At 36.7% G+C, this 13,509-nt stretch overlaps 1 protein-coding gene across 2 annotated transcripts in view; it reads left to right on the top strand.

Moving 5' to 3' along the window:
• Ctps (CTP synthase) overlaps positions 1 to 13,509 on the top strand; it is a 140,134-nt gene that overhangs the window by 84,956 nt on the left and 41,669 nt on the right. For both annotated transcript variants that reach the window (XM_067143110.2, XM_067143109.2), the window contains exons 9-11: positions 80 to 217; positions 614 to 774; positions 10,952 to 11,059. In XM_067143110.2, coding sequence (XP_066999211.1) covers positions 80 to 217; positions 614 to 774; positions 10,952 to 11,059 — 407 coding nt within the window. The remainder of the gene's footprint in view (positions 1 to 79; positions 218 to 613; positions 775 to 10,951; positions 11,060 to 13,509) is intronic.

The raw sequence follows: 13,509 nt of genomic DNA, 5'->3' as shown, positions 1-13,509 counted from the left end.
TATAATCTTTTAATTCTACCTGCAATTTATCTCATAATTAGCCCTTTCTACATCGGTTTATCAATGCTTTCTTTTCTAGTGGAGTCATTGTTCCTGGAGGATTTGGAAAACGTGGCATGGAAGGCAAGATTAAGGCTTGTGAGTGGTGCCGCAAAACGTCAAAACCATTCCTTGGTATCTGTCTTGGTCTGCAGGCTGCTGTTATAGAGTTTGGAAGGTTTGTTGATGCGTGAGCTTGTGTTCATATATAAATTAATCTGTTAGAAACTTTGTAGAAAAAACTTCATAAAAATTCACTTCTTACAAATATTCTCATCCGTTCTTTCTGTGCCGTTGTAGGCCTTAATGACATAAAAATTCACTTCTTACAAATATTCTCATCCGTTCTTTCTGTGCCGTTGTAGGCCTTAATGACAATTTTATTTTGAGTGCAGGAATATAGAATTTAGTCGTGTCATTGAAATTATAGTCTCTTGTTCCTTGTATGTGCTATTCCTTTTGCTGCTCTTCTCCATCACCATCCCTCTCCACTAGTTCCTCTTCCCCTCTATCCATCCTTATTCCTTTCTTTTCCCTGCTTCAAGATTATATCTAATAGATGATTATGTTTCAGAAACATACTTCAGCTGCAGGATGCCAACACTACTGAAAATGTACCAGACACACCTCACCCCATAGTGATAGACATGCCTGAACACAATCCCGATCAGAAAGGTGGCACAATGCGACTGGGAAAACGTTTCACAGTCTTCACACAAAGCAACTCCATTTTAAGTGAGCAAGAAATTCATTGTTTTTGCATGGAATACTGCAATTCATTAACAGGAATTATCTCTAGAACTTAATAGAGGTGCACTAAGGGGATCAATTGGTCTCAAATTTTAAACATATAATTTTTGAGTATTATTAAACGTAGATACAAACTTACAACTCAATTGATCTAACAGTTTTTGAGAACTTTTTGTTTTTTTAAGGGTTTTTCGAAAATCATCTTTTTTATAGTAAATTTACGTTAATGTGTTTGAAAAGTTGAAGACTTTATCTTGTTTTGCATAAGGTTTTTTTGGGTATCTTTTGTGATGACCTTTAAATTATTTTTCAAAATTTTGAATCTTTTTATGGAAATAATTACAACACATATTTATCAGTATTTTGTTTCAAAATTATTATTTTTTTTCGAGATGATACGCAAGACTGTTAGCACTTTTAGTAGGAGTTATCTCTAAAAATTTCATCCAATGTGGAGAACATTTACTATGAAAAAGTTATATTTAAATGTTCAATTTCACAAAGTAAAGATAAACGCGGTCAAAGTTACACAACACGATCGTTTGTCGATCCTTGCTCTAAAATCCACTTGGGCTGTATGTTGTTCCTTCTTTTTTTCTCTTTCTACCTTCTTCAGTGTGTATGGCCCTCAATCTGGATGCATGTCTCCTTTTTTCAAATTCTAAGCACCATTTTGCCTTTTGCTTCCTTAGTCGCATGTCTCTTAACTTTGCTTATTCGCTGACAGTGGAGTGGTCTCTGTTCTTGTTGCTTCTATCAGATAACTCCCATGATTGAACTGTGAAACAGCTTCTGTCACAATAGTTCAACTTTTTTTTCTTGGTTACAAATACATCCCATGCGGTTAGGAGCGCGCAGCTGTGAGTTCGCATGTGACAGATAGTGGGTTCGAATCCCGCTCTCGGCAGCCCTGAAGATGGTTTTCCATTGTTTCCCATTTTCACACCAGGCAAATGCTGGGGCTGTACCTTAATTAAGGCCACGGCTGCTTCCTTCCCATTCCAGGCCTTTCCCGTCTCATCGTCGCCATAAGACCTATCTGTGTCAGTGCGACGTAAAGCAAAGTAGCAACTAGTACATCTTTTGGGCAGTTTGACCAGATTATACTATGGAGACATTCATTTGCATTTTGAGTCTTTCTGGCAGTACATCTGGAGAGAATTGTATCGGATGCCAGCCTCCGATAAACTGATATCATCCTAACAACAACAGATGGTCTCAGAGCAGTATGGATAGCAGTTTTGTGTGATTATGGTTGCTCTCCTTTGGCAAGGGCACGATTAATACACCAAGATTGCTCACCTTTTGTACACTTCATGTGTTGTGTTTCTCATCAGTGCTCATACATTCATTCATTCATTCATTCTTTTTATTCATATGTAGCTTCCATAGACTGTGTGTATTTTGAAATATGCCAACAGTATAGGAGTTGTCGAGTGATTCCTTAATACTAACAATAATATCTGTGGCTTGGTTCTAAAAGGGCCAATGTCATTTTTTATCGAAATTGAGATATTAACTGATACAAACAAGTTTTATCCTGGCTCACAACATGTTAAAAGGGCCAATGTCTCTGTTAAGTACTAAACGAACAGTTAACGTTTAATTAAATAAGCCCTTGCCAATAATGTTAGATTGCCAATAAAGATTAGAGACCTGGCAATTTTTTAAAGAATACGATAGAAAAATTTAGCATTTAATAAGGTGACTTCCACAAAGAAAGTATAAAGATATTTAAAGTTAGTTGTTGAAAAAAGTAATTGGAAAACTATAAGCAAAACTTCAAATGCTCATAGCTCAGAAACAGGTTTTTTGACATTGGCCCTTTTAGAACCAAGCCACAGGTATATACACAATAATGAACATTTAAAAAAAAAAACAGAAACAGGAACACCAAATACCTCATTGTTAGGACAGAACATCCTAATTTTAAAGAATAATAAATACAGTAAAACCTCGTTAATTCTAAGTTGTTGGGATACTAAAATCGTACTTCGAATTACATGATTTCGAATTAACCTCCGCCAAGTCGAAATTCAGAAATGCCAACCCTTGCTGCGTCACAAGATCCTTTAATGCATGCAATAACCTAGATTCACAGTTAAACCTTTCAAATGCCGTGGAAAAAAATATTTCTGAAATGTATCCAACAAAGTGCATTTATTTAAATAATGCTCTTGTATACCGCCATACAGTGTCAAACGTAACCTCACACCCGGGAAAAACGAAACACAATTCAAAGACAAGGAATAATCTACTATATACGCATGACACAATACAAGTACAGTATAATGCACATGCACAGGAGAATCAACAAGACTGTCCAGTTTGAAATACATGACACCAACAAATCAAACTTTTAAAACCCAGACATATATTTTAACACAAATATCAGAAATAATAAATTTACTTTGTACAGTACCTACCTAAAAAGTTTGCAGTTTTTTTTTTTACACGTTAGGCTGAATGCCTTTAAAGAAAGAATGTATGATAGTTGCCATTGATGCTTACATGGCCCGTACTTATAGACATGATACTGTATAGGCTTTTTCTTCTGATGACACAGAGCAACTTCTCTGCGAAACGTAAAGAATTTCAACTTTATTTTCTTGACACGGCACAAGCCCAAAAGTCTATACAGTATCAATGTACGAGAGGTTGCTCCATCGTTTCTTTAATACAGTTGAACCTGACTTATACGTATATCAAGGGGAAGAGAAAAAACTACTTGTAACTCAGAATTACTTAGAAATCAGACTTACGCAATATGCCACATATTTCCTGAAAAACCAATGAAATAGATCTACATGTGTAAATCCTTGCAAATAATAAATACATTAAGACAGAGAATATTATTTTGAACTTGGCCCAGCCTTAAAGAAATCAGATAGTTTGGCTTGTTTCACTTTTCTTGCATAAGAGTATAAACCTCATTTAGCAAGCTTAGTAATGAAACCGAAGCAATTTCACTACAGCTTTTCGCACTGATGTAACGCCTACACACTTCGATTGCACTTAACACTTCACTCAGTTCAGGTGTCAGGATTCAAATCGTTATCTCCATCTCCAATGTCACTATCGCTTGTAGCTGGTCCATCACCGCCGAGCTGTTGGCATACATCAGCATAATCTATTCATCCGGTAGTTCTCCACATACAGCCAGATTGTCATCGAAATGCACGAAAGTATCGAATACTACACCCTCCGGTAGCACTAGCTCATTGCCAGACAAAACTTCGTCCCCATAATCATCATTAGAGGCAGCCTCTTCTAGTAAGACACCAGCTTTGCCGAAACAGTTGCTGATTGTGGAGGATGACACCTGCTTCCAGGCAGCCGAAATAAAGACCATGGCTTGTAGAAAATTAATGGAGAGAGGTTAATTTCCTGCATCACTCAGTGTTATTAAATGTTGAACCAGCATTTTTCTATAATGAACTTTGAAATTTGCAATGATGCTCAAATCAAGCGGTTGTAGAACACTGGTACAGTTAGGAGGGAAAAATTCCATTCGGACATTCTCCAGAATGATTTGAGGTAGATGTCCTGCACTACGATCCATAAGAAGAAGCATCTTCTTCTGTTTATTTTTCATTTTAATGTCCAATATTTTCAACCACTATTCCATTAGATTCATATTCCTTAAGATTTTTTTTCGCACCCTGAAAACACCTCGGATTCTTCGATTTTCCTACCACAAGTGGAGAAAGTTTGTCAGATCCATCTGAATTGGTGGTGAGAAGTACTGTTACATGAATTTTACTTTTCTTCCCTCCGTGGTATGAGTAACCTTTTTCAGCTAATGTTTTATTCGGAAGGAGATTGTAGAATAGGCTGGTCTCATCACAGTTGTAGATGTTTGGAGGCTGATCATCGCTTATGATACCCGGCAGAACCTCTTCTTTCCAGTGTTGCACCGTGACATCGTCCACAGCATTTGAGTCACCGCAAATTGTTCTCCCTGTGATTCCATGACTATCTTTGAATCCTTGCAACCATCCTGATGAAGCCTTGAAAGCAGCAGTGATACTCATTATTTTAGCTAAATTTATCGCCTTTGCCTTCAGCATGTCTCCACTAATTGGTAGAGCTGCATCCCGCTTTTGCTGGAACCTTGTGAAAAGTGCTTTCTCCAAATCTACGTACCTTCCTTCTTGCTGACGACTGCGCTTTGCTGATTTTGAACCCAGTTTTAAGAACTCATCCAAAATAGCGTTTCTTTTACTGATGACTGTACATAGCGTGGTATAAGCAATCCCTAAGTCTGAAGCGATTTCAGTTTTTGTTTTGTGTGGATTAGCGTCCACTTCTCGTATAACTTTTCCTTTTTCTGTTCTCCATGGCTAATCAAAAGCAACTGAATGACAAAACTACTGTTCAACAGTAAACACCAGTGGACATTTTATTCTCCATTGTTCCCACAAAAGAAATTCTCATATTCAAACAAATTTACTATATTTTCTTTTGTTTCCGCACCGAAACTGCCCACTTTGCTTCTAATGTATCTTAATCTTTGGCGGCGTGTCAAAAACGACGAAGGTAGAGGAGGAGCGAAGGGGACTCACCTTTGTTTAGCCGCCAGTAAGTGTTAACAGTGTCACTCGGCGGAACTCTGTGTTCTGTTTCAGCACTGAAACCCGATCACTCTACTTCCGCCTACGCCGACAAAGAGGAAACTTCGTAAATACAGTAGTTTCCTTTTAAAAAGCACATTCTCAGTACAGTTACGCAAAACTCAGTTGTATTTCACTGGCACTTTATACGTATAACAGCGAATTACGTATAAATGGATTACGTATAAATAAGGTTTAATTAGCACGCTTTTAAATTATATTTTGCTGGGACCTAAAGGAAATTACGTACAAATACGAATTACGTAGAAAAGAGTTACGTATAAAACATGTTCAACTGTATATAAACAGTAGCTACGAACTGCTCCATATGGGCCGTAGCCTTAATTGTAACATCGTCAGCATCACTTGCACTTATCAGAATCCAACATGCCTAGAGCGGTAAGTACATAATTTTTCGACGGAATAGTTACCGCCTGTACCATATCTTGGTCGTGTTCAACACCAGCTGTAACTGCAGCTATGTCTGGCGTCACGTGATCACATCTGATCGTGATGGCGGTATCCTGCTCTTCTGAAGTAGTTTCCGCATGGTCTATGGCAATGTATACGGTGAAAGTTATACAGACATCAGACTTTTGCCGTAACTCCTCCCATTCATCTTCGTTGTCGTCTTCTTCTACTTCATTTAATGAACCAAAACCACACTTGACGAAGCAGTTCTTGATTGTCAGTGAAGGAATAGCGTCCCAGGCAACTGTCACTTGTCCTTTGTCGACCTCCCTCATAATTTTCATCTTCTCGCTCAGTGTCTTGAAAGAATACTAACGCTAGCCATGTCGCAACCCAAAATAGGAACTAAAATACTGTAACAATGAAACTAAAACACAGTATAAATAAAATATAATAACTTCGAAGTTTATAACCGCACATTAAAACTTAAAGTATAATGAGTAACTACGAGAATACAAAATTCACTAGAACGTGGCAACTCTGAAGCACGCTGTATGTACACCAAAGTCAAAGTTCGGAAAGATACCCCTGCATGTTCCGGAAGACGCATTTTGTCGTTATGTTCTTCAAATTACGAATTATCCGTATTTCGAATTAAACAATTTAAATAACATGCAAAACCGAACCTTGTGTTTTGGGGAGCGGGAGATTATTTGAATTAGGCGGCATTTTGAGTTAACCGATTTCGAATTATTGAGGTTCTACTGTAATGTGAATAATCAATATTTACAAGACAAAATAAAAATCTACATAATCAATGTGACATCAACATATTTTAAGGCTCTATACTAGACAGTAAGAACATGTACAATTTAATAAGTAATAGCATCATTACCAGCACTTCATCATGTATTCTTCTGTACTATAGAAACAGCCACTCAGCAGGAGATTTTTTAAAGCTGTGCTAAATGAACAGAAGGGACTAATATCTTAAATGTTATTTGGAAGCTTATTTTATAATCTGATTCCAGCAGAGTCTACATGTCTCAAGGCAATGGTTTTACTCTTGTGCTCGACAAAAATATTCTTGTTCGCGTCTGGTAATTGTGATTGTCAGAATTCTTTCTGAAGTGATCGATATTTGTTTTCACGTGTAGAATACATTGCATGATGTATATGCTTGATACTGGGAGTATACTTAGCCTCATAAATAATTATCTGCAATGATCTAACCTGTTACGTCTCTATATAATTCTGATAGCTCGTTTTTTTATTCAAAAAATAACATCAAGATTTGATTTGTAGCAGCCCCAGAGACCAATAGCATAAGAGATGACTGAATGGAAATATCCAAAATATGCTATTCTAACATATTCTTCACTACAACTATTAGACAAAATCCTTAAGGCAAAGCAAACAGAACTCAGAGACTTTCCTATTTTTTTAATATGACAATCCCATCTTAATTTTTCATCTATATTTTGTGGTCAACATATTTTCAATTGTATTTGCTTTTTTTTTTTTTTTTTTTGCAGTTTTGTCATGGTAGTTAGATGGAAAATTCTAAATTCCCATAGAGGAAATTAGATATTTTTCACCAATAGAGCATGTCAAAAACATAACAGATGTAAGGCTTTTCAGGCGTTTGCTCTATTAACCAGCGTTTCGTCTTAGGTCTGACACATCCCACTCTGACCAGTCTAGTGTCAGACACATCCCACTCTGACGAGTCTAGTGTCAGACCTAAGACGAAACGCTGATTAATAGAGCAAACGCCTGAAAAGCCTTACATCTGTTATGTTTTTGACATGCTCTATTGGTGAAAAATATCTAATTCCCTCTATAGTAATTTAGAATTTTCCATTTGGAATTGCTAGGCGGGCAATAATTCTACTGTGGAGATTTATCTCCCGTATGCAGTTATCAGACTGTGCCTCATATATATAGGCTTCTGATAAGCTCCTGCATACACCCAGTGTCAGTGGGTATGGTCTGACACATCCCACTCTGACGAGTCTAGTGTCAGACCTAAGATGAAACGCTGGTTAATAGAGCAAACGCCTGAAAAGCCTTACATCTGTTATGGTAGTTAGATGCCTTGAATTCCATGTATTGGGTCTTTTTTAGGTTCAGTGTTAATTTGTTTTTCCTGAACTATAATTCTAACCTAGACGGGACTGCGTTTGCTGCAATTTCTATAGACCTAGGTCCAGGATTATTAATCATTATGTTTGTATCATCAGCATACAGAACTGCAGTTTCTACTTGATTATTGTGAGGAAGATCATTCACATAGATCAAGAAAAGAATAGGCCCCAAAATACTACCCTGCAGAATACCTAAGTCAATGTTTTTCACCTGAGAGTGATATGTCTCATTTTTCCCTTGTGTAATTTCAACAAACTGGGATCATTTATCCAGGTATGATCTAAACCAGTTGTTAACAATTCCTCTAACCCCAGTGTGATATAATTTGTGCAACAATATTTCATGATCAACAGTATCAAATGCCTTTGAAAGGTCAAGAAATAGTCCTGTAATAGTTTCATCATTTATGACCAACTGTGTAAAATGTAATAAAGCAGAGAAAGTACTTCTGCCAGCTCTGAACCTGTGTTATGCATTATTTAACAAGTTATATTTGATTAAATATTTAGTAAGCTGATCTTTCATAGCATATTCAAATGTTTTTGAAATAACGGTAAGTATTGATATTGGAAATAAAGTTATTACAATTATGTAAATCGTGTAGGTTTCAACTTTTAAAGATGGGATGTTGTTGTTGTTTGAGTCATCAGTCCATAGTCTCCATGCCAGGCTGTACCAGATAAGCAGCACATTTTTTAACGAGTTTTGTGGGAATTTTGTCCACCTGTAGAAGTTCTGTTTTTCAAAGACTGTATGATTTTAAGTACTTCCAGTTCTGTTACTAGAGTTAATTGCAGAGAGTTTTGCACAAAGGTTGGAAGTTCTGGTAATACATCTGATTTATTTGAATTTTCAAGTTTGTATGGTAGGGATAGAAAGAAATCATTTATGTAATTAGCCAAATGATGAGGGTTATTCATTTGTATTCCCTTATTTTTTATGGCAGCAACTTTATTTCCAGCTGCATGTCTGTTGTTTTTCCCTTGATTACATTCCATATAGTTCATGATTTATTGCACGATTCTTTAACTAAGAACTCTTTGATAGACTGATTTGTAATTTTTAACATACTTGCAAAAATCCAGGTCACAACTCTGCTGTGCTAATCGACTTGGTAATTTACATTTTTGACTTGAAATCCGTATACCCTTCGTGACCCATGGCTTTCTTGAAGTTTCGTTAATTACTGCAAGTCTTTTTTGGAAAATTTAATTTTAGTTTCATTAAAAAATGCTTAAAAAGGTTCTATACTTGTGGTCAATGCTATGACCGAATGTTATTGGAGCCCAGGTCTGAAGTTTTAAGACTTTCAATGAAACTGCCACATGCAGCTGCAGAGAAAAAAAGAGTTAATTGAGCTTGCTTCATTTTCGTTGAATGCTTGTTAACATTTTCAATTTCTAGTTGCAAAATTTGAGTATGATGATCTGATAATCCCAAATTTATATTGGACACTTGCATTTTAGAACAACGGAAATTAATACAAATGTTGTCTATCGTTGAAGCTGAGGTGGCAGTTAACCCGAGTGGGTGTAAAAATTAAATATTTTAGATTACAGCTTTGAAGAATATTCGGTGGTTGTGATGTTGATAGAAGGATTTCTTCAGCGAAATCTATGTTACAATCACTGCAGAGTATTAATTCTACACTGCTATTCCTACTAAAATTGTTATGAAGGACTTGATCTAATTTTCCTAAGAAAATCTCAACATCACCATCCAGTGAATGGTACACAGTTAACAGAATTACTCTTTTTACCATAGGGAAGCTTAAATTCCACTGTAGTTAGTTCAAATTCTAATTCAGAAGTGAAGTTAGTTCATATTCTAATTCAGAATTATGCACTTCAAGATCCTTCCTTTCTTTACATTCAGTTGTGAATTAGCAAAAATACGAACTCCCCCATGCTCTCTATTAACCCGACTCTACTTGCCAGATATTAACCTTCAATATTAATGAGTTCAGGTTCATCATTATTACACCAATGTTCATCCAAACAGATAAACATAACATTCTGTATTGAATTTAAAATTACTTGTTTGTCCAACCCTTGTTCCATTTCTCTATGGGGTCGGTTATGAGGTGAGATGAATCTGTCGTGGCAGGTTTTTTCTGACTGGATGCCCTTTCTGACGTTAACCTCATCAGAGGAGTTAACGAGATGAAGTGAATGACGTGATATGTGTTAGTAGGGAGAGGGTGAAACCCGGTGCCAGCACATAGCCTACTCATGTCGAATACCACCAAAGGGTCTGCTCAAGCTTAACGGCCCCATCCAGCGTACGAATCACCATAAACAGCGTCATATGCCCTCACTCCATATGAGCACTGCGGAGAGGTTTGGATTTTATACCAGGCTTTTGGCACACAATCTAGTGATTAGAAATTGTATACCACTACTTCCCCTACCCTGTCGGTCAACATTCTGATAGTGAACATTTTTTTCGACCAACAGGACTCAAACCGGCTAACCACGGTATCAGGCCGTTTAGACTTCAGCGCCTTAACGATCACGGCCACTAGGTGGGCAAAATTACTTGTAATTCTAAAATTTTATTTTTAAGACATTGAATATTGTGATGAAATATTTTGAACTGCCTATTCCCAACCTCCAAGTCATTTTAGAATCTAACACATGTTTCCCATACTAGGTAGATCTAGGACAGTCTTTTCCTGATCTTTACTTTTAATGATGTTACTTATTAACTTGCTCACATATTGCTTCCCCAGTCTATTCAAGTGCATGCCATGCTTCGTACAGTGGTACAGTGTTGCATAGTCTGCACTCTTCTTTGCCATAGTATCTGGAGCATTGGAGATTTAAGAGATTGATTATCTGCATCCGTGGGTACATATTATGTAATCTGCATTGATTTGCAACATATATTTTTTCATTTTTGTGAATGCCCATGAGCATATGTATTGTCGTGTAGTGTTCAGCTTTTTTACTAAATTAAACTTTTAATTTATTGCTCTGTTTCCTCCATAGAGTCATTGTACGGCAAGCAGGACCGAATTGAAGAACGGCATCGCCATCGTTATGAAGTAAACCCTAAGTATGTTCCAGACCTAGAGGCTGCAGGCTTGAAGTTTGTTGGTAGGTGTCATATCTATTCATAAATCTTACAATTACTATTAATCAGAAATTTGAGGAAATTATCAACATTTAGTTGAATCTGTGTAGTACAAACTGCAGCTAAATATTTGTGGCAAATATTGACCCTTTGGCTCATTATATAGATATTAATTCCGTATGAAATATGGTTCTAGCAATTGTACAATTTGTATGAAAACAAGATGATTTGCTCACCAGCCCTACACCTGCTCTTTATTTGCAGAGAAATGTTGAAAAGTCATGTTAAATAATGTTTCTTTTCCATCAAACAGGTTACACAGATTTAGGATACTGTATTTACTTGTGTATTAGACTCCCTTGCATATTAGACCCCTCCTGCTTTTTGAGACAAAGAAAATTAAAACAATCCATCTTGCATACAAGAACCCCCCCAGTGTAATTCGTCAGTGAATGATGACGATTCTGTTTCGAAGTGGGTACAAGCCTTATGGCAGCACCTTTTACCACACAAATTTGTGAATAGTTCCATCTGTATGATCCATGCAATGAAAATGCTGGTCAAAGTCATGCAGTACATCTGTGTTTCGTAGTTAAGAAATGTCTGCCTCTGCAACGTTGGCCTACTGCAACTCTGATGCAAACTCATATCCTCATGCCGATGTGGTGCAGCTCTTTTCAGGCACACCTCCAATGGAGGTGAGCTTGCAACTCTGATGACGTTGCACAGATATGTGAATAGTTTTGTGTCCGAACCACGCATTGCAAGCATGCGTTAGTCGTGCTGTATGTCTGTGTTTTGTAGTTAAGAAGGTCTGCCAGCGTAATGGTTAGCGCAATTAGGTGCCGATCTTGGGAGCCTGAGTTCGATTTCCGGTACCGTACTGCCAGAAATTTAAGAATTGCAGAAAGGTTGATATACAGTAAAAGTGGGGTACATACAGATCTCCTTGAAAGAGGAGGCATGCCTAAATAGAGCTACGTCACCTCGGGATGAGAAAACAAGTTTAGTTAAGAAATGTTTGCGGTTGTTGCTTAATATAGCAGGAGAGATCATCAACAAAGTGATTATTTAATATCTCGTAACTCGGGCCAATATAGGTCATTCTTGGAGAGAAGTAGGTTAAACATGCGATAAAAACAATCCAATCATAATGATTGTTTTACTCGCCAATGTACCTAATAATGTTATTGATTTTACGTCCCCACTAACTACATTTACAATTTTCGGAGACGCCAAACAAAAAGTACTTTGCGTTAATACAAAGATGCAGACAATGAACGTGCAAAATTAAACCTTATGATAATGAAACGCATTACCGCCACACCTGTAGATAATCATAGGTTATAAACTTCATGGTTCTGATCCGTATTGAATTGTAAGTACAATATAATTATTGGTAGTAATGTTCCACCTTTCAATACTATAATATGTAATATTCTAAATTACATTAATTAGGGACTAGTTTCGGCCAGGGCTGGCCATCTTCAGCCTTAATGTAAAACACCTAATAACTAAACAAATGTACATGCACACAATTGACATAAATCAATGGATTACATACAGCTAACACCACACAAATAGATTTGATGACGATCAACTTTTACCAGTTCCCATTTACTATTGAAATATTAATGATCAGCAGTATTAGAACTAACAGTTCTGTGTATATAAATTAAACTTGAAATTATTCTCAATGATGAGCATACTCAAGATGTTAGAACCTAGTTCATTTTCAAATTTATTCATAATTCCATCCCAGTTTTTAATGTCACTTTGTATATATTTGCTTTCATTTGTTTTATGTCAATTGTGTGCATGTACATTTGTTTAGTTATTAGGTGTTTTACATTAAGGCTGAAGATGGCCAGCCCCAGCCGAAACTAGTCCCTAATTAATGTAATTTAAAATATTACATATTATAGTATTGAAAGGTGGATCATTACTACATTAATTTAATAATTATATTGTACACCTGTAGATATCCATAAATATGACAAGTTTCCTGTTATTTATTTTTATTCTTTCCTTCTTGAAACTTCTGGCACTATCCAGGCACTTGATAGCATACCTAACCTAAACTATACGGTCTCTCTTATCTCACTTATAGCTCTATAGGTAAATCCTGATATGATAAATGTAGGGAACAAGCGTGAAATACACTTAGAGGTCTGGCTTTCAGCAGCCACAGTTATCCAAAGAAGTACAACTCGAAACATACACTAGTTATCAGCTAGTGGGTTGGCATGCTTTCTACAGCATGGGTTTATTTGGAAGGGGTGGCTCTGCTACACATACACCAACTGAGTTTCTCACTGTTTGGAGTCTAGTCTGGAACAGAACTATTTTTAAAAGTATCAAAAAGACGTGATCTCCAGTGGTCTCGATGGCAGTGAAGATGATGTAATTTTGAATGATGACACGTCGGTAGCAGCGAAGTTGATGGCTCAAGACGATGATAATTCAAATGAAA

Source organism: Anabrus simplex, chromosome 3, assembly GCF_040414725.1.
Source record: "Anabrus simplex isolate iqAnaSimp1 chromosome 3, ASM4041472v1, whole genome shotgun sequence".
NCBI lineage: Eukaryota > Metazoa > Arthropoda > Insecta > Orthoptera > Tettigoniidae > Anabrus > Anabrus simplex.
This window is presented reverse-complemented; position numbering and strand designations above follow the sequence as displayed.